Genomic DNA, 22,151 nt, shown 5'->3' on the forward strand with positions numbered 1-22,151 from the left:
GCATTTTTAGCACTTCTATGTTAGTTTTGAATAAGTAATTAAGAAAAAACGATCCCTTGTGAAGACCAGTTGTTTAAATTTTGATCTTACTACCTTGCAAATAGTGTCCATCATTGGAATAAAATGAATGATTGACAGTTACACATTTAGAAACCCTGATGATATAAATGTTATACAAAACATACACAACTGACATACAAAAAGCCAAGTCTTGCAAATCATGTAGGAACAGCTTTTCACAATTTTCACAAAGAAGCAGAATCAGTTCATCAACTGGGGGCATTATATAGACATTCAGTATTTAGATATACCCTCTTCCTATTAAGGCATTGGAATAGACACATGGGGTAAGCCAACTGGCATGTTGAAATACAAGCTCAACATGCTCAAAGGATTGATGGACTGACTTTTAAACATCTCTATGATATTAGTGGTGCAGGTATTAAATGAGAGTTATTTCCCAATGTACACTGTGAAATTTTCCCTTTTTCATTACAGTTTTACATGAAAGGTTGAAATTGTTGTTCAGCTTTCTTCATCACTGTAACTCTTTGACCATCTTTATTATGCTGAGTAGGCTAAGTGTATACTAGCCAGAAAAGCAATAGAGCACCTAGACATTGGTTGTTGCTTTGTCCCTGAATAGCTTCATACAGACCTCTCTTCCCCATCTGTAAAACTGAAAACATATATTTAGTATAGTCTTTATAACAATGGGGGTTTGTTTACTCACCTGGTAAGAGAACAGCAAATGACATACACATCTCTGCCTTTTTTTGTGTGTGTGATTCACTATTGATATTTTAATTTCGAGTCATCCTGCTAAGTGCCCTGATCTCTGGAGTCAACTTACCACACCTGGATGAGAAGGGCTTGTTGGAAAATTATGAGCCTCATTGGCTTCCCTACTATAATTCAATCACTGATCCAGTGAACAACAACAAAAATCATTTCTAATTATTGGTAAATGTTTGTGTAGTAGACAAATATCTAAATAGCAAAACAACAAATTAAGAAAAAATTCTCTAACAGGCCTGTTAACAATAGGGCTTAAATTTTTTTTTTCTAATTTGCAATTCTGTTTAAGGTAAATCTGTTGACTTCTTTACATATCACAGGATTGGAGTAGGGGGTTTTGGGGTTTTTTTTTGTTTGTTTGTTTTGTTTTGTTTTTTTTAGTTTTTGTGCTTATACGTTTACATCTCACTGAATTTGCTGGTTCATTTTCCAAAAGGTATTCATTTATGTTGGTTACCATGGAAACCAGAAGTGCTCCATTTGTATGTAATTCTTTGCCCATATTTCCTCCCCTTTCTTGCTTTTCAAGTCAGCTAAATTGCTTTATGTGGCATTTTACGTAGAATAACCTTTGTTTTCTTAAGTCTTTCATGAAACAAAGCTTCACAACTTCAAATGTGTTACTTTTTTTTATCAATCTAAATCATAATTTTGACTTGTGAATTTTGCTGAAGAATGACTGAATAAAACAGAAATGTTTTCTAAATAAAATAGCACACACCCTTTAAAGTTGAAATTGAGCAGGAAAATCATCAATAGTGTGCTTTAAGAAAAGCTCTAAATGTTAGTTTGCTAAACCATGAAGAAATATGTTTAAATAATTTGTATATTCAAAGGGTGAATGTTTTGGCAAGCATTACAGTCGGCTACATAGGAAATCAGTAATTGGATAACTATTGTGTGCCCAGTTTCAGGCTGGGACAGGGTAATACAAAGACTTGGAAAATGGAGTCACTGACTTCAAGGAGTTTACAAATTAGTTTGAATGCAGGGACTATAGGTTTGATTAGAAGCTAAGGAAGTTAAATACTTTTAAGCCATGTCATTTGAGAAATATGCAGAATATGTGTGCATTTTACACAATGCTTAAACATACTAAGGAGCCACTTTTGTCCCTTTTATTAGTTTAGTCACACACTTCCTGTAAAAGATATCTTCCTCACCACTATTTATTTTCCTATGTCAGTATGTCAGTTTTGATTCCCATTTATTTGCCTTTCCTGTATAATCCTCCCCCAAATCCTAAAGGAAGGTAGCATATATGTTGCAGGAAAATGGGGCACAAGGATGGTTATGTCCTAGGCCTTGGGTGAGTCCCTGGGACACACTCTGCCAGGTGAGGGTCCTTTGCTTCTTGCAGGAAAGAATTCAAGAGTGAGCCAAAGTAGGTGAAAGCAGATTTATTCAGGGAGATACACACTTTATAGACAGAGTGTGGATCATCTCAGAAGGTGAGAGGGTCCCAGGGTGTGAGGGTGGTCAGTTTTTATGCACTGGGTAATTTCGTATGCTGACAAGTGAGAGGAATATTCCAACTCTTTTGGGGAAGGGCGGGGATTTTCAGGAACTGGGCCTCTGCTCACTTTTTGGCCTTTTATGGTCATGCTCAGAACTGTCATGGCCACCTGTCATGGTACGAGGGGAGTGATTTTTAGTATTATAATGAAGGTGTAAGGAACTAATGACTGGACCATCCTCCATGCTATCTTGGTTTTAACTGGTTCCAGTTGGTTTTTGTTGTATCCTATTTTTTTCAAGGGCTGTGGCCCCCTTCACATTCTTGGAATGGTTGTGCCCTGCCGCCTTCCTTCTTGTCTCCAGAATATTGCTTCACGAAAGAGTCTTTTTTATTTAGATACACCATCAGCTCAGAACCCATTAAAAATTTCATAGATATGTTATTGAACCAAACTTGGGTCTCTTTATCTGCCTGCAGTAAAGCCAATCAATTAACACTGGGTTCTGGTGAAGAAAAGTGCAGTATTTATTGCAAGGCACCAAACAAGGAGTTCAGCACAACTAGTGCTCAAAACAGCCAACCTCCCAGATGGGTTTCAGGAAAGCAATTTTAAAGGTCGTTTAGGGTGTGAGTCACAGGGTATGTGATCAGCTCATGCACAATTCTGATTGGTTGATGGTGAGGTAACAGGACTGTATCACAAGGGTTAATATTATCCATCCTTAGGGTTCAGTAGGCCTGAGGACTATGTACTTACGGTCATCATGTAGTTAACATCATTGATTTGGTGGAACTTCTAGCATCTGTAAAACAACTCAGGAAATGTGCATCAAATACTGTTACCTAGGTACTCAGAAAGGACTAAAGCGGAGGATATGGGGGAGGGGTCTGTCCCAGGAAGGCCTCATAAGGTCCTGCTCAGTTATAGATATGATGTGAAAACATCTAAGTGTCTACAGTATGTTTTCTCTAAGGCCTTAATTTAGCTTTCTGTAGACATATTCACTTTCCTAGAAATTGTCAAATATTTGGGAATTATTAGACTAATGCTAGGTTTGCCTATATCTTCACTCTCATAGTGGACATATGTTATCTGCCAGTTTTACAGTTTTATTACGAGCAGCAAATAAAAGAGTGGATATGAAAACATTTTGTAAACTGGAAAATGTCATAGAAATATATATATTATTGTTCGAAATAAGTGTTTTGGTGTTCTTACCACCAGGAAACTATTATCATTATAATCACAGTGTTGTTACTTTTGGTAAAAGTGAGGTAGTAGGTGGTAAATACCCCTCTCTCCTCTCTGTGTTCTCTTCCTTTAAATTGCTCCATTACCATCTGCAGCAAAGCACCCTTAGCCTCTTTTATGAATTGGTTTCTATACTTTTAATCTAACTTGTACATAGCTCCCTCTTGAAGGTGGCTTCCCTCATAGACCTCTCGAGTAGTGGCTATTTTCTCTTTTACATCCCTCATACTGCTGGCCTGGCCATGAGGCAAATGTCTTCTTTGTTTTTCGTGGCTGCTTCCACACTTTTTATCTTTTTTTTTTTTAACATTAAAGCAGGGACTTTATTCTTTTGTTCAGTGCTTATGAGTTCTGAAATGCACTAGGTATTTCAAAAATATTTGGTAAATGAATGAATGGATGGATGAACATTATACCATTTGGTGGTTTTTCAGCGGCTGCCTCTTGGATGGAGCTGGGACACTGCAAACCACCTTTCTGCTTTTCAGCCTAGCTGGCTCTTTGTTAGAATCTGCCAGTAGGGGGCACTAGAGGGAGCTTGCAAGGCTGGAGAGGGAGTAGAGAGACTGATTCCTCCCTGTCTGTTTCCTGCTCTTGTCATCATCTCTCCAGCAAAGCTTCTTCATTTCAGCAGTAGCAGTTCCTTCCTGTAGCTGCAGGTGATATGAGATTGCAGCTTTTCTAATGCTTGCAGAACCAGTCCCATTATGACCACTCAGAGCTGCCCCGCACCAGTTGAGTAATGACCCCTCCTTACAGATCTGAGTTTCAGGTCCATTTATCCCTCCTTCAGGCATAAGTTTTAGTCATTATAACCTCTTCCCTTTGTCCTGCTAGCTGTTAAGGGTGGTCATTGTTGTAACTGTTTCCATAATGCCTTGGTGTTCTCCTTTGTCTTATCAATTTTCCAATACACGGTTAATACTTTTTATATTAGGTTCTCCCTGTTCCAATAACTGCTATGGTTTCTGTCTCCTGACTGTTTCCTAACCAATAGAGAGCTGATATTAGGAGCAGCCTCAGGAAATAGAACCTCAAAGATGAGGTTTGATGATTAGCCTGGTTGTACTTGAGCTTAAAGGCAGTACTGAGTTCTGTGCATATGTGTAGTGGGATGTGAGTAACCCATGGTATGCAGTATTATCAGGATTAATCAGATTTTCATCTGCTGTTGATAGTGTTTGAATGCCTGATAGTCAAGTGCCTTGGTGGCTCCTGACCGATATGGCAGTAGTGATGACTAAAAGCATGATGACAAAGGATGGCTTCCTTTGATGCACAGGAATACTCACATAAGAAATTCAAGCTCAAATCTTTAAACTCTCAACCAAAGCCATTATTAGAGAACCAGAGAGATTCTTAAAAGAATCTCTTATTTCTTCTAGCTTACTTAAAATCAGGCACAAAATTTAATCATGCCAATTGCAGAAATACAATGTAAGTTGTAATATTGCCAAGTCTCATATGAAAGAGAATTGATTAGGAAGGAGTGAAACCTGGAAATGTGACATGAGGGCATCGGAATGGATTTATACTGAATATAAGGTATTAGTCAATGGCTAGTTCCATGAAAACCAATAAGAATCAGAAAGAAAAAAATTCAAACTTCAAATAATTCATAGTAGAAGTACAGTACACTTCAGTGTTCTTTAGTAGAGGGAGCTTTTGGGTCAGTCTAAATGTCATATTGTCTCTGCCCAACGAGTTACTGGAAATGAGAATGTTTATTTGAGTCTGTCAACACTGAAAAATGGTGTCAATGGGCAGTGCTGGTAGGAGCCATTACTGGAAGCTCTGTTGTCATTCACGGAATCTGATGTGCTGCAGGATCCAATCTGCTTGTCATCAGCAGCTGTCAGAATGCCTCCCTGCTTCATTGCTCACAACTACACGTGCAAAATTCCCAGTCTTGCTCCTGCTTTTAGTCACTGTCCTTCTGTTTTATACCATCTTCTCATTCATTCTGAGTTGGAAGAGCCAGTCTGCACCAGCTGCATCACATGTTGGTACAGATTAAGACCCTAGTGATGGAATTTTCTTTTGAAATAAATACATGGTGGGGAGTTGGAATGTTGAGTTTACAGTAATAGTGACCCCTGAGAGAAGAATTAGAGTGCAGTAATTAAATGGGTGGTCTTTGGAATCAGAATAGTTTTTAATCTTGGTGCAGGCACCCCACTAGCTGTGTAGCTTTGGGCAAGTTACCTAGCCTAAGACTCAGTACCTTCATCTGTAAAATAGCAACAATAATCATCAATTCATAGAATTTTGTGTGGGTTAGATGAAACAGTGGAACACTCAGTATATTAATTTCTTACTGGTATTGGTAACAAATTACGGCAAATTTAGAGGTTTAAAACAACACAGATTTATTTGCTTAGAGTCCTGGAGGTCAGAGGTCTGCAATGGGTCTTACTAGGCTAAAATTAAAGTGTCAGCAGGGCTGTGTCACTTCTGGAGGCTCTAGGCTAGAACCCATTTCCTTGCATTTCCTAGTTTCCAGAGGACACCGACATTCCTTGGCTGCTTCTTCCACTTTGAAAGCCAGCAGCATAGCACATCAAATCCCTTATTTTCCTGCCTCCCCGTTTTCACTTATAAAGACCCTTGCCATTCATTTGGGCCACCTGAATAATCTAGGATAATCTCCCCATCTCAAGGTCAGCTGATTAAAAAACTTAATTCCATCTGCAGCCTTAATTCTCTTTTGCCAGGTAAGGTGACATCATCACAAGTTCTGGATATTAGGTTGTGGACATCGTTGGGAGGCCATTTCCTATTTACCACACTCAATAAATATTAAACAAATAATGCATATGAAGTGCTTAGCATAGTGCCTGGCACAGGGTAGGCCATTAATAGAGGTATTGTTTTTCAGTACTATCCAGTGTTCTTCAAATATTTCTTTAGATGGAAAAAAAAAAAAAAAAGGAACACAAGCAACCTGGGGGAATTTAAGCAAATGGTGACTAGTGTATAGATAAGCCCATTCTTTGTTGGAAGAGGAAAGTATTAGTCACCTACAGACTTTGTGTCCGTCTTGTTCTCACTTGTTCTCACTCCCTTCCCAAGCTTTATTGAAAATAACTCACATGAAAGAGCCCCATATCTTTGAACCTTCTTTTTGTTAATCATAAATGTTACCCCCAAAAAAGGAAAAGACCCCAGTTCTTGCCATACCTGAAAGATAAGTTTATAGTCAGGAGATGGTTTATTGTGTAGTGAAAGATTTTAAAAGGTTTATTTAGAAAGGGAGGCAGGCTGATGCAAAGGAGGAAAAGAGGCGGTTTTTGTTTCCCCTTTTTCTTATATGCTTGCTTAGAGGTGGTCTCTTGATTGACGGCTCTTGTCCCTGGAATGCTTAGTCATGTTTGGCCCCTATGCACATGTCCTTACCCATGTGTACCAGAAAAACTAATGGGGGAGCTTAAACTGCAGTGTTAATTATAATACAATGAACGTTGTATGGTGTCTGGGTAAGTCCTTTCTGCTACTGTGTAGTCATGGCTGTTGGGTTCTAACCAGTTGCTTGCTGACACTCAGTTAGAAGTAAAGTCCCTTTATGCTGGAGGTGGGCATAACTCCATCTTCTGGACCATTCTCGCTCTCCTCTGCCTATCTGCCTGGTGCCCCCACTTATCTAACTACCTAACATAGTGTGTTGGCATGCTTTAAAGTTCCACCAGGTGTTCTGATATCACTAATATTTACCTGGTTGAATATAAAAGTTAAACTTATTTCATGGCCCTGCAGAAAAATTGGCTGTATTATTAATCAGGCAACTTAATATTGTTTGGGAAATCTGCTTAAACTAGGAAACTTCTCTCTGACAAAAATGTAATTGGTCTAACAATTATTTTTTTCCCTAGTATCTAATTCTTTTTCAATGTTATATGTTAGAAACTAACATTTTAGTTCAATATTTTTGTGTATACATATAAACACAGAGTATTAGAGGCTTCAGTGTGTTAGTGTATTTTTGGATAATTTTCTAAGCTGAGATTGAACCTTGACAGAATTGTGAGACATGTAGTTTTTTCAGACTCCTCCATCCTCTTTTATCTTGTCACCTATTTCACCCTTTTAGAAGATATTTGGAGCCTTCATGTTTTCTTCCTTCTGTCTGCTACAAAGGTCTATTCTGAAACAAACAAACAAACAAAAAACCCCAAAGACAAAAAATCTCATTTATAAGCTTATTGTAAAATTAAATCAATATTTTTCTTCTCTGAAAGATATTGCATATTACATAGCATTTCATATTATAAAATGGCTTTGCTGCCTTTTAAGAAAACTTTTGGCAGCAAAGTTAGGGAAGGGCCTGTGTGTTTCCAGCACATGAATATATGCATAGAATTAACCTCCCATACAGGTATGCATACATTTTTCTGACTTAATCAGAATCCAAACCCATTTTTAGAAATTTAGAAATTTCTATTTTATCTTATTTGATGCAACATCAGTATTCAGTTTGTGTCAATATACTTGATTTCAGTTAATGCCTTCTTGAAATCTCTGCTACAGGTTCAGCCTGATTTGGTTTGATATCTCTTAATTGACTTGGCAATCACTCTAAAGCTGCCATTGAAAAGAACTGTTTTACATAGCTCTTTTAAAACAAAAGAATACAAAACAGAAAAGGTAGTTGTATAGCTGCTTGTTTGCATGATTGAAGCAGAAAACTCACATTTAGAGTTGAGATGAGGATGCTTTCCAGTTGTTTAAATGCATCATCAAAATTTTCTCTTGAGCTCCGTTGGTTTCATGCTTAGTTAAAGCGATCTAGCGTGTGCTGAATGTGATATAGCGTAATGTCATGTCAAAATCCAGGGGAGTAGGGATTCCATTTCCTCAGCCTGCCTTTTATTGCTGCCAGTGGTTTCAGTGTGACTCCTGGTGCCAGGTAGTTAGGAACAATGTTATCATCAGAGAACAGTGCGTGGGTTTTAATACCTTGTAATGCTAGGGCTGACAGTCATACTTTTAGAATGAATCTCTGGAGTCGTGAGCCACATGCTCCATCTGTGGGCACAGTAGCCTCTGTTGTCCATAGAGAGCTCAGCGAGAGCTGAGTATGTCTAGTACAAGGAGTTCTGTTGTTCAGCTGAGTTAGAACTTTAGTTCTTTATAAAGTCAACCCTTTAAACAAAGGATTATTTCAAATGTGTTCATTTCATAAGGATGTATTTTTTTCTCAGCTCTTCTAATGCTACTTTTGTTATGTGTTTATTAGATCATGTACATTCAGGGATAGCCAATGGGATTTTTAACCTGCTTGACACTTTTTTGAAGCAAAAAATTTCTGGAAGTTAGTTGGGAGTTGCTTTTCCTGAGGGTGAGGGGTGGGAATAGTCAAGGACCACTCGAGTTTTGGGGGTCAGATGCAGTTTGGGTAAAAGATAGCCACACCTCAGATCTCACCATCCTTTTGTAAAAGCTCTGGTTCAAGCTGGGCCTTTTTCACCTTCTCTTCAAGTGAAGGCTTTTGCAAGGGTGCAGATACAAGTAGGTGGGTTTATTCTGGACAGGGCAGCAGACATTTCACAAGTAGAATAATTCATACTCTTTTTGTAGAAATTTCTGGTGGGTATATTTATGGAAATGATCTGCAGTCATCCATGATCTAAAGTCAAAATGAACAGAAGGGATACTTATATCCTTTTAAAGTTCTTTCTCGGCAAGTTCATAATTTGTCCCTGGAGGATATTTCTAGGCATTTTTTTCTTAGCATGTTTAAAAACTTTTGTCTTCTTTTTCTAATAAAGAATTTTTAATAGCCTTTCAAATTGCTGAATTTGCATCTTTAATAGTTTCTTTTCTGCTTGAGCATCTCTGCCTCTGTATAATTAGAATATTTCAAAGTAGAACTTTGGTGCACTTTTCTATATTTCTGTCAAGACGATGCTCTTTTTAAACTATATAATGTTAAATACAAAGTGTTAAAAATAGTAATGTACTAAATAGAAATTTTTATTCAAAGGATTCATTCAGATGCTATCCATGGAACAATTAATTCTTTAAACAGGCTCATGTATCATTTTTCTAAAGAGTAAATAAATGTAGGAGAAGCCCAATAAGTTACCCACACAGATACAAGAATTTTCACTAATAGGATTTGACTAACTCTTACATACTCTAGATCTGGAGGAGTGATAATTTAGATTTAGAGATGATACGGAGAGATAATTTAACATTTTATTATATTCATTTTGTCATCTGGTTTTATACAGGTTGGATTTTGAATCTACATGTGGAATTCGGTTAAGTTCTCTTTGTAGTTAATTGTGTCAGGAGAAGAGCAAAAGAAAGTAAATGTTAAGTCCGGTTAGGAATTGTAAATCCTTAGATTAAAAAAAGGAATATTAAGACTTTATACTGACCAGTAATTGCTGCCTACAAGAATGTTTTAGTCCTTTGTTTTAGAATTTTTGTTTTACTAAACAAAAAACATTTTTAATTTTTTAAATTCAATAATGAATTTAATTCCTGTTAAAATCCTATTCTGATGTAGTAATTTTTGAGGTTGGACCAAGGAGCAGAACCCACTTCTGGTGAAGAAATTATCACGTGAGAAGTTGAGCCCTGCTTGGTCTCAGGGTGGGACTGCTGGGTGTGCATCCTACATTTTCCACATAGCTTATATCTTTTGTGAAAGAGATTATAACCTGAGGCCCAATAGCAACTATGTCATGGCATAAAACGAATTACCACTCTCCTCTCCACTGCTAAGTTATATCCATCCCAAAGAAAAATTCCTGAATCACTGTGATAGGACTAGAGAAGAGAACCAGGGAGATGACTGAGGTCACTAAAACCCCTCCCTCTGACCCCTGTAAAGAGCTTGATTGTGCATATAACTCATAATTTGATCTTCCTGTGTGAGTGAATTAAAAAGAATTGGCTTAAGCTGCTTTTTCAACTCCTTTATTTCTCTAGGTAAACTTGGCTATAATCTAAAACAAACAACCATTTATCTGAATATATAGAGAAAGGAGTGTTTTGGTAACTATATATTCTTATTATCTGGAATTTATATAATTTAAACCATATACCATATGATTTCAAAGTTTATGGTATAATAACATCCTCAAGTCCCTAAATGTACATGATGTATATATCATTCCTCATAGGAAAATACAAAATTTAGGAAATTTAAGGAGACTTTAATAAGGGGACTAATTATAAAAGTCTGGACAGAGTACAACAGAAATCATCAAGGATAGTCCAGTAGCCTGAACCAGGAACATTACTATCCTGAAGCTGAAAGTGTAACTGAGCAGGACCCTATAAGGCCCTGCTGGGACAGACTCCTCCCCCAAATCCTCTGCTGTAGCTCCTCTCTGAAGTACCCAGATAAAAGGGTCTGATCCGCACTTCCTGTGTTGTTTACAGATGTTAAACCCCTACCAAACGGGAGAAATTTACTACTTGATGATCATAGGCCCTCAGACCTACGGGTGCCTAAGTACTGATGATGTTAACCCGTGACACTGCCTGTTATCTCACCATCAGCCAGTCAGAGAATTGTGCATGAGCTGATCACGTACCCTGTGGCCTCCCCTCCCTTATCTGTCTTTTAAAAATGCTTTGTTGAAATCCTTTGGGGAGTTTGGGGTATTCTGAGCACAAGCCACTTGTTCTCCTTGCTCAGCCTTGTGATAAACCTTTCTCTGCTCCAAACTCTGATGTATCAGTTTTTTTGGCTTCACTGTGTGTTGGGCACACAAACTTGCAATGGGTATCAAAAGGGGTAGGGGAAAAGTTTAGTGGAGAGAGAGAGAGACAATGAGAGAGTGAGACAATGAGGAAGAGAGAGAGAAAGCTCAAGAGAGACAAAGACAGAGAGAGAGAGCAAGAGAGACAGTGAGAGAGAGAGAGAAAAAGAGAGGGTGGGAAAGAGCATTGTGCAAAGGATCTTATAGGAGCTGTGACCGTTGGCAGAGAGACTCTAATCAGCTTGAAGCAACTCTACAGTGAAGGAGCTGGGGGAAACTCATTCTTCTATCTCCTTCAGGTCTCCTGTCAAGCCTGCTCCATTTGCTGAATCCAACCAAAGTAAAACAGCAAGGTTACCCATTGTTGCAGACCATTTGGGCCAGGCTCCTGGGGTACAGTGTAGTGTGGAAAAGAGTGAAGATCTAGAGGCAAACAGAAGACATCAGAATTATATGTAATTTAAAAATTGAAAATTCAGAAGACACACATATCTCTGCATGTTTGTGAATAATCAGCATGAACATTGGTTTTCACTGCATAATATTTTACATATTCTGACTATGTACTAACACTGATATATTTGGGAAGTTATGTAGTGACTTAATCATGTATTTTTTCTATATATTTATATTGATATCTTGTTATAAAAATAAAGTGGGTTGCAAAAATATCCACACAAAAGGACAGTATCCTTCTACCCCAAATCATTGGTTATTTACATTTACAGTTGCTAGATGTTTCCTCTAATAAAAATAATGATGACAAAAATAATATTAAGAAAAACCCTGCCTTATATACGGTATGTCTTTTTTTTTTTACCATAAATACCTAAAAGAAAGAAGAGTCAGGCAAAAATAGTTCAAGTCAACAAAAGTGGCCAGAATAAGGCATCGCAGTCTGCACCTACAATGGAACACTTTTTAATCTGAGATATTTTGAGAACCTTGTGGCCGAAATATCTCACAATGTTTCATCACATCCTTGTTATGTCTGGCCACTATCCATACTGAACTGTCCCTGTATAAACTGTTCTTTTACTCCCTCAGAGCAAAATATTATACTTAACAAAGTTAAACAGCAAAGGAAGACTTTATTCAAGGCTACTGGAATAGAGGTGAGAGACCAAAATACTGTGTGAACTCAATTCTGCTGAAACAGGGCTGGAAAATTTTTAAGAGTTTGGTTGAATTTTAGGCCATCTATGATTCTTAAATCTTCATGACACGAGATAGTTTTACAACTCAGAACAAGACACCTACTGCCTCCCCCCCCAAAGCTAGGCTACTACCCTCCCATAAAAACTGAAAGATGGAGGCACTATCTTCCCTGAGGAATACATTTAAAAAGGTTGGCTCCCAGGACCTTGAGAAAGACAGTACTGAGGTATAAAACTGGCAAGAGGCTTTTTACATGTCAAAGAGGCCAGAAAATAATTTTCAAGGTTTTCTAAAGAATGTAAAATGGAGGTCAGAGACTTCAGGTCAGGAAGAAGCCTGTCTAAAGTTTAGTTAAGTTGAGGGTAACATTAAGGCCATCTCGGTCATACACTTAAAAAAATTTTTTTTTATCTTTTGTTTTATTGTGGTATAGTTGATTTATAAGTTGTGTCAGTTTCAGGTGTACAGGAAAATGATTCAGTCATATATGTCTCTCTCTCTCTCTATATATATATATATACACATACTTTTCCATTATAGGTTATTATAAGATATTTAGTATAGTTCCCTGTGCTATACAGTAAGTAGGTCCTTGTTTGTGATCTATTTTATATATAGTCATGTGTATATGGTAACTCCAAACTCCTAATTTATCCCTTCGCAGTTTCACTTTCCCCTTTGGTAATCACAAGTTTGTTTCTATGTCTCTGAGTCTCCTTCTGCTTTGTAAATAAGTTCATTTGTGTCTTTTTTTATATATCATATATAAGCAATATCATACATTTGTCTTTCTCTGTCTAACTTACTTAGTATGATAATCTCTAGGTCCATTCATGTTGCTGCAAATGACATTATTTCACTCTTTTACGACTAAGTAATATTCCATTGTATGTATATGTGTACATATATATATATATATAAATCTTTTTTCTAACTGAATTTTTTTATTGAAGTGTAGTTGATTTACAATGTTAGTTTCAGGTACAGCAAGGCAGTTCAGTTATATGTATACATGTATTTTCAGATTCTTTTTCATTATAACTTACTACAAAAAAATTGAATATAGTCCCCTGTGCTATACAGTAGGTCCTTGATGTTTATCTATTTTACATATAGATTAGTGTATATCTGTTAATCCCAAACTCTTAATTTATCCCTCCACCCCTTTCTCCTTTGGTAACCATAGTTTGTTTTCTATGTCTGTGAGTCTATTTCTGTTTTGTAAATAACATTTGTATCTTTTTTTAGATTCCATATATAAGTGATCTCATATTGTCTTTCTCTGACTTAATTTACTTAATATGATAATATGTAGGTCCATCCATGTTGCTGAAAATGGCATTATTTCATTCTTTTTATGGCTGAATAATATTTTGTAATACATGTGTGTGTGTATGTATATATATATATATATATATATATATATATACATATGCCACATTTTCCTTACCCATTCATCTGTCAATAGATATTTAGGTTCCATCTATGTCTTAACTATTGGAAGTTGTGCTGCTATGAAGATTGGGGTGCATGTGTCTTTTTAAATTACAGTTTTCTCCAGATATATGCCCACTGATCATATGATCATTGCTGGATCATATAGTAAATTTACTTTTAGTATTTTAAGGAACCTCCATACTGTCCTCCATAGTGGATGCACCAATTTAATTTCTGCGAAAAAAATAGTGTAGGAGGGTTCCTTTTTCTCCACACCCTCTTCAGCATTTATTACTTGTAGACTTACTGATGATGGCCATTCTGACCAGTGTGAGGTGATACTTCATTGTAGTTTTGATTTGCATTTCTCAAATAATTAGTGTTGTTGAGCATCTTTTCATGTGCCTGTTGGCCATCTATATGTGTCTTCTTTGGAGAAATGTCTATTTAGATCTTCTGCTATTTTTTTGTTTTTTATTTATTTGTTCATTTATTATTTTTCTTAAAGTGTAGTCAGCTTACAATGTTGTGTTAATTTCAGATGTGCAGCATAGTGATTCAGTTGTATATATAGGCTATAACAAGGTATTGATATAGTTCCCTGTGCTATAAGTCAGACTTTGTTTTTTATCTATTTTATATATAGTAATATGCACCTGCAAATCCCAAACTCTCAATTTATACCTCAACCCCCTTTACCCTCTGGTAACTGTAAGTTTGTTTTCTATGTCTATGAGTCTCTTTCTGTTTTGTAAATAAGTTCATTTGTATCATTTTTTTAGATTCCACATATAAGTAATATCATATGGTTATCATATATATATATATGTGTGTGTGTGTGTGTGTGTGTATGTATATTTTTTTTAACATCTTTATCCAGTCGTCTGTCAATGGACATTTGGGTCACTTCCATATCTTGGCTATTGTAAATAGTGCTGCTGTGAATATTGTAGTACATGTACTTTTTTCAAACTATAGATTTCTCCAGATATATGCCAGAAGTAGAATTGCTGGAACATAGGGTAAGTCTATTTTCAGTTTTGTAAGGAATCTCCATATTCTTCTCCAAACTGCATTCCCACCAACAGTGTAGGAAGATTCCCTTTTCTCTACACCTTCTCCAGCATTTATTGTCTATCCACTTTTAAATGATGGCCATTCTGACTGGTGTGTGGTGATACCCCATTGTAGTTTTGATCTGCATTTCTCAAATAATGACATTGAGTATCTATTCATGTGCCTGTTGTCCATTTTTATGGAGAAATATTTGTTTGGGTCTTTTGTCCAGTTTTTGATAGGGTTGCTTATTTTTTGATATCAAGCTATATGAGCTGTTTGTGTATTTTGGAAATTAGTCCCTAGTTGGTCACATCACTTGCAAGTATTTTCTTCCATTCTATAGGTTGTCTTTTCATTTTGTTTATGGTTTCCTTAGCTGTGGAAAAGCTTTTAAGTTTAATTAGGTCTCATTTGTTTATTTTTGTTTTTATTTGCATTACTCTAGGAGACGGTTCAAAAAATATTGCTGTGATTTATGTCAGAGTGTGTTTTCCTCTAGGAGTTTCATAGTATCTGGTCTTACATTTAGGTCTTTAATCTATTTTGGGTTTATTTTTGTATATGGTGTTAGAGAATGTTCTAATTTGAGTCTTTCATATGTAGCTGTCCAGTTTTCCCAGCACCGCTTATTGAAGAGACTGTCTTTTCTCCATTGTATATTCTTGCCTCCTTTGTCGTAGATTAATTGACCATAAGTGTGTGGGTTTATTTCTGGAATTTCTATTTTGTTCCATTGATCTGTGTGTCCATTTTTGTGCCAGTACCATATATTTTGATTACTGTAGCTTTGTAGTATAGTCTAAAGTTAGGGAGCATGATTATCCTAGCTCTGTTCTTCTTTGTCAAGATTGTTTAGGCTTTTCAGGGTCTTTCATGTTTCCATACAAATTTTAACATTTTTTGTTCTAGTTCTGTTAAAAGTGTCATTGGTGATTTGAAAGGGATTGCATTGAATCTGCAGATTTGGCCTTGGGTAGTATGACCATTTTAACAATACTGATTCTTCTAATCCAAGGACACAGTATATCTTTCATTTGTGTCATCTTCAATTTCTTTCATGAGTGTCTTAAAGTTTTTGGAGTACAGGCCCTTTGCCTCCTGAGGTAGGTTTATTCCTAGGTGTTTTATTCTTTTTGATGTGATGGTAAGTAGGATTATTTTCTTAATTTCTCTTTCTGATAGTTCATTGTTAGTGTATAGGAATGCAACTGTTTTCTGTATATTAATTTTGTATCTTGCATCTTTGTCAAATTCATTGATGAGCTCTAGTAGTTTTCTGATAACTTCTTTAGGATTTTCTATGTATAGATAGTATCATGTCATCTGCAAACAGTGACAGTTTTACCACTTCTTTTCCAATCTGGATTCCTTTTATTTCTTTTTCTTCTCTGATTGCTGTGGCTTCAATTTTCAAAACTATGTTGAACAAAATTGGTGAGAGTGGGCATCTTTGTCTTGTTCCTGATCTTAGAAAGAAATAATTTCAGTATTTCAGCTTTTTGGGGGTTTCCATTTGGATGGAATAACTTTTTCCACCCTCTCACTTTCAGCCTGTATGTCTCTAGCTCTAAAGAGGGTCTCTTGTTGACAGCATATATATGGGTCTTGTTTTTCTATCCATTTAGCCAGTCTATGTCTTTTGATTGGAGCATTTAATCTATTTACATGTAAGGTAATTATCGGTATGTATGTTCTTATTGCCATTTTGTTATTTGTTTTGGATTTGTTTTTGTAGGTCTTTTTTTCCCCCTTTTTCTTTATGTTCTCTTCTCTTGTGATTTGATGACCATCTTCAGTGTTATGTGTAGATTCCTCTTTATTTTTGTGTATATATTGCTTATAGATTTTTAGTTTGCAGTTACTGTGAGCTTTTGGTATAGAAATCTAAATATATATACCTGGTTGTTTTATGTTGCTGATCTCTTAATTTCAAATGTATTTTGGAGATCCTACATTTGTACTCTTCTTCCCTCATAATTACTGATTTTAATATCATATAGTACATCTAATTTATTTGTGTATCCCTTAACTGCTTATTGTAAATACAGATGATTTTTACTACTTTTGTCTTTTAACTTTCCTATTAGTTTGTGTGTGGATGATTTTCTACCTTTACCTTATATTTGTCTTTACTGGTGAGCTTTTCCATTTCATAATTTTCTTATTTCTAGTTGTGGCCTTTACTACACAGAGAAATTCCTTTAGCATTTCTTGTAAAGCTAGTTTGGTGTGCTGAATTCTTTTAGCTTTTGCTTATCTGTGAAGCTTTAGATTTCTCTGTCAAATCAGAATGAGTGCCTTGCTTGATTATAGGTTTTTCCCTTTCATCAGTTTAAATATATCATGCCACTCCCTTCTGTCCAGCAGAGTTTCTGCTGAAAAATTAGCTGATAGCCTTATGGTAGTTCCCTTGTATGTTATTTGTTGCTTTTCCCTTGTTGCTTTTAATATTTTCTCCTTATCTTTAATTTTTGTCAATTTGATGGCTGTGTGCCTCAATGTGTTCCTCTTTAGGTTACTTAGGACGCAGCCCCACCCATCAGCAGACTTTCTGAGGCCTCAACTACCTCTAGACACACCCCTGGACATGGCACTTCCCACCAGAGTGCCAGAACCCAACTCTACCCAGCAGTAGGCAGGTACCGACCCCTCCCACCAGGAAACCTGCGCAAGCCTCTAGTCCATCCTCACTGACCAGGGACAGATACCAGAAGTAAGAAAACAATAATCCTATAACCTGTGGAAGTAGTTTGCAAAAACAAATCAGACTCTACTGTGGGACCAACTGGACCCTGGCCTTTGGGACATGAGAGGGAAGTACACTGCTGGGATACATAGGAGCAAAATTAATCCAGAACACGCAATATTATGTTAACCCAACAAGGACAACGTTGGTTTTGACATTGACTTTTGTTATGAATTGACCCAAAATAGATTTTTAAGATACTACATAAAATGTCAGAAACTTGGTTGCAAAATACACTTGCAGTGTCTGACAGAATGCAGTTGGGAGGAACACCAGACCACAAAGAGATTTATAAACAATCTAGTTTTCAAACTACAGCAGATCTGATTAAAACTTATGTCAGTATTTTTGCAAAGTGACTATTTTTACTTCAATTTATTAAGTCTTAGAAAGATCAAACATAGTGGAGCAGAATAGACAAAAATGAACGCAAAGCAAGTTGAGATGTAAGGCAAGCAGCATTGTTTCTAATCACATACTTCCAATTACACGCAACAGATATTCATCAATTCCTGTATAGAGATAGAGGCTGCTATAGGGGTTAGGTCTAAGAATGTGGAAAGTGTTTATTTATTTGGTAAGATGACCTGACTACAATTATGACTAATCATGTCAAACAAGGGGAATTATTCAATGACACTTTTGTATTTCAAAAGGACAATAAACCATAAAAAGATTTTAGAATATTCCTAGGTTAATGAGCCATAATCATTGTTTAGATATATTTGTTACATTGTCTCCTGTGACTACATTTTTTGAAGTCTATTTTCTCTTCTTTAACTTTCCTTAGACTAAAGGAATATATTTTTGCACATCTTTTGACCAATCTCCATCTTTTTTAGAAAAAAAAATTTGTGGTGTATGTTAAAATTTTATTTATATTTTAAATCTATTATAATGCCATTTATAGTCTGCTTAACTAGGATTTCTCTTTTTAAAAGCTTCTATTTAAAGTTTTTATCTTCATTGGGGAATCCATTCCCATGTGGATATTCAGCATATTACATAGTGATTGCATCAAAAATGCATTTTATTTCACTTGACATATCTTTAGACCCAACGTTCTTTTGACAAAATTTAGTTGGAACTATTTTCTGAAGTAGTTGAAAATCAAAATGTCTCAAGTTATTTGAGAAGGCAAATATGCTAAATATGTGTGTGTGTGTATACATATACATATATATTGATAATAGTCTCTTGTGGTTACTGAACACTAAGGACATAAGAAAGGAACTTATGTAGTTATGGACCACAGAACTCAACTTTTTCAAACAATATTAACTTTCTCTCAAATTATATAAACATATATTGACAGGACATTGCTGTACATATGTTACCATTGAACATTGAAATGCTCCAACAATTGAAAATTGGATGCAGCATTCTGAATTCTGCAATATAACTGTCTTTTATAGTAGGATGAAACAAACAGAATTGAAAGTTCAAAAGCACCAACTCTAATTATAAGAAAGCAGCATTACTGAACTTCTGGGGTTTACTTGCTATTCCTCTGCTAGACAAGTGTTTTTTTCAACTTGATGTTTCAAACAGTAGATCTCTCACTTTCAGCTATTGTCCATGAGTGTATATCAGGTTAAAAAGTGCTGAGAATACCATTGATGGAATCTTGTAGGGAGAATTGGCTGTGATGTCATAGATCCTTGAGGGAAACTTCTAGAAGTTAGATTTAGTCATACCAGAGACTAAACAGGAAAGATGCTTACTAAGTAAGATGGGATCCAACAAGAGTGTAGTACAGAATGCAGTAATTTATGAATTACTTTCTTCCTGAGGTAGCTCAACAGACAACACTTAATGAGGAAGGCAAGGCTTAACTGTTTGGCACCCTTGTCATTCTTGATGAGTAATTACTTGAAGATTAATAAATTTGAAATCTACCAGTCTTAGAAATGGAAGAAAGTGACGAATCTGATCAGCCTATCTCAGCAGGGAGGCAAGAAATTCGAAAGAGGAGACGACCCAGCCAACCAATGATAGATAAATCCCAGCAGACTGAAGTGACAGAGAAAAAGAATCACTTGCCTGCACCACAGTCATTTGGCCCTAAAGCCATCCTAAGTATTGGTAATGTTCCTGTAAGCAAAGTCAGCTGTGACTCTTGTAGATTATCTTCTCAACTTCAGCAAACTTGGACAAAGAGAAAGCGTGTACAGGATATGACTGATAGATCTCTGCAGACAGACACTATCACAGAAGAGAAAAAAGAAGAAATCAAGTCAGTCTGTGAAACAGTGGTACCTGCAGAAAAGCCAGCTGTTGTTGGAGAAGCAGCCACTGAATATCCAGAGAGTATTCAGGAAGTAGAAATTCCACCAGACAGACACTCAGTTCAACTCAAAACAGACAGATCTCAGCAGACCATTTGTACTGGAGACTGGACAATGATGAACATTCCTCAAAAACAAACAGCAGACGAACAGCAGATGTACTTTAGTGAATTAGAAATAGTGTTTATTGGCAGGCCAAGTAATTCTTTTTCAAACTCAAAGGAAGGTGCACAGAAACGCAAATCCTCAGGGAAGATTTTTGTTAGCGAACATCCTGAATTTCAACCCATGACAAGTAGCAATGAAGAAATTAGTCAGGTAAGTTCCAGCAAAGCTTCACTTATTCAACATACCAAAAAAAGTGCTCCACTATTTTTAGAAGATGAACAAGATGTTCCAATTAAAGTACAGTCTCCTGCTGCAGAAAAAATCTCGGCTGAAGTGCAACTTCCACTAGCTGAGGAGACTACTGCAGAAGAGGTCCCTGCCGAAATTCAGCCTCCACCCACTAAGGAAGCTCCTGCTGATGTACAGCCTGCCCCAGCTGAAGAGGTTCCTGGAGATGAGGGCCCTGCTAAAGCAGCGCCTATCCCAGCTGAAACGACTCTTTCAGAAGAGCCTCCTGCTGAAATTCAGCCTCCAGCAGCTGACGAGGCTCCTGTTGAAATACAGCCTACCCCAGCGGAAGACACTCTTTCAAAAGAGCTTTCTGCTAAAGTTCAGCCTTTATCAACTGAAGAGGCTCCTATACAAGAGGCCCCAGAACTTCCACCAACTGAGGGAACCACTAACGAACTTCAGCTTTCACCACTTGTGGTGTCCACTGCAGAAAACGCCCCAGCTGAAGCTGAGCCTCCACCAGCTGAGCTGGTTCCTGATGAAATTCAGTCTCCCCCAGCTGAGGAGGCCCCTGCAGAAGAGGCCCCAGAAGAAGTTCAGCTTCCATCAACTGAGGAGGCCCCTGCAGAAGAGGTCTCAGCTGAAGTTCAGTCCCCACCAGCTGAGGAGGCCCCTGCAGAAGAGGTCTCAGCTGAAGTTCAGTCCCCACCAGCTGAGGAGGCCCCTGCAGAAGAGGGCCCAGAAGAAGTTCTGTCTCTACCAGCTGAGGAAACCTTTGCAGAAGAGGCCTCCACCAAAGTTCAGCCTCCACCACCTGAGGAGCGCCCTGCAGAAGAAGCCCCAGAAGAAGTTTATTTTCCACCAGCTGAGGAGATCGCTAAAGAAGAGGTCTCAGCTGTAGTTCAGCCTCCACCACCTGAGGAGGCCCCTCCAGAAGAGGACCCAGAAGAATTTCAGTCTCTACCAGCTGAGGGGGCCCCGGCTGAAGAGGCTTCAGCCGAACTTCAACCTCTACCTCCAGAGGAGGCCTTTACAGAGGAGGCCCCTGTTGAACTTCAGCCTCCACCAACTGAAGAAACTACTTCAGAAATGGTCCCTGTTGACAAACAGTCTTTCCAAGATGGAGAGTCCTTTATTACACAAATCTTTATAAGAGACACCTTTACTGAAGTTCCGTTTCCACCATCTGGACAAACCCCTGCAGATGAGGCTCTGGTAGAAATCGCGTCTAATGAATATCAGTCTCTCCAGACACCAGATATCCCGGTGGTAAAACTAGAATCATTGGTTTTCGAAAGTGAGCCAGAATCTGAAGAGCCTTTAAAACTGGATCCTCTTCCTGAAGATTCATCAAATCCCAAAAAGGAAGAGGTTTCTGTTCAAATAGAAGGTGTCATCCATATAGAACTGGAATAAGGGCCTCCTCCTGAGCTGTCGCCAGGTCTTAACTAAGCTAGTCATCAGAGGCTAGGGGGTTCTGGAAGTACACATCTTAGAGAAGGATAGGCCTTTGGAGGTAGCTTTGTGAACTGGGAAAGGAAAGGAAATCCTAAGATATGGACCATAGTTTGGAAAATGAGCAATAAAAACTAGTGATTTAAAATTAATGTGTTATTTTTATTCAGATATAGACTATACCTATTTTGAAATGAAGTAAGTTTATAATTAAAATAATTAAAATATCCTTTCTACACTAAACCCTGTTGACAAGGGTAAAGTATTCTCTGCAGCCATATTTTCTTTTCTGTACACGTAGCTTGTAGTGGAAAAGGCATATTCTTTCCTGCAGTGTTTTCATTTTGTTTTTGAATGTATACCTTGGAATGGAATTGCTGGATCATATGGTAGTTCTATTTTTAGTTTTTTCCATACAGTTTTCCACAGTGGCTGCATCAGTTTA

The 22,151-nt window shown here is 37.2% G+C and overlaps 2 protein-coding genes across 2 annotated transcripts in view; both read left to right on the forward strand.

The window, feature by feature from the left end:
• LOC123611833 (uncharacterized) overlaps positions 1-22,151 on the forward strand; it is an 853,613-nt gene that overhangs the window by 260,677 nt on the left and 570,785 nt on the right. The window lies entirely within an intron of this gene.
• Positions 19,322-21,667, forward strand: FSCB (fibrous sheath CABYR binding protein). The gene has a single exon (XM_045504276.2). It carries the CDS (start codon positions 19,535-19,537, stop codon positions 21,665-21,667), a length of 2,133 nt encoding a protein of 710 aa, XP_045360232.2. The 5' UTR covers positions 19,322-19,534.

This window comes from Camelus bactrianus, chromosome 6 (genome assembly GCF_048773025.1).
Source record: "Camelus bactrianus isolate YW-2024 breed Bactrian camel chromosome 6, ASM4877302v1, whole genome shotgun sequence".
NCBI classification, from domain to species: Eukaryota; Metazoa; Chordata; class Mammalia; order Artiodactyla; family Camelidae; genus Camelus; species Camelus bactrianus.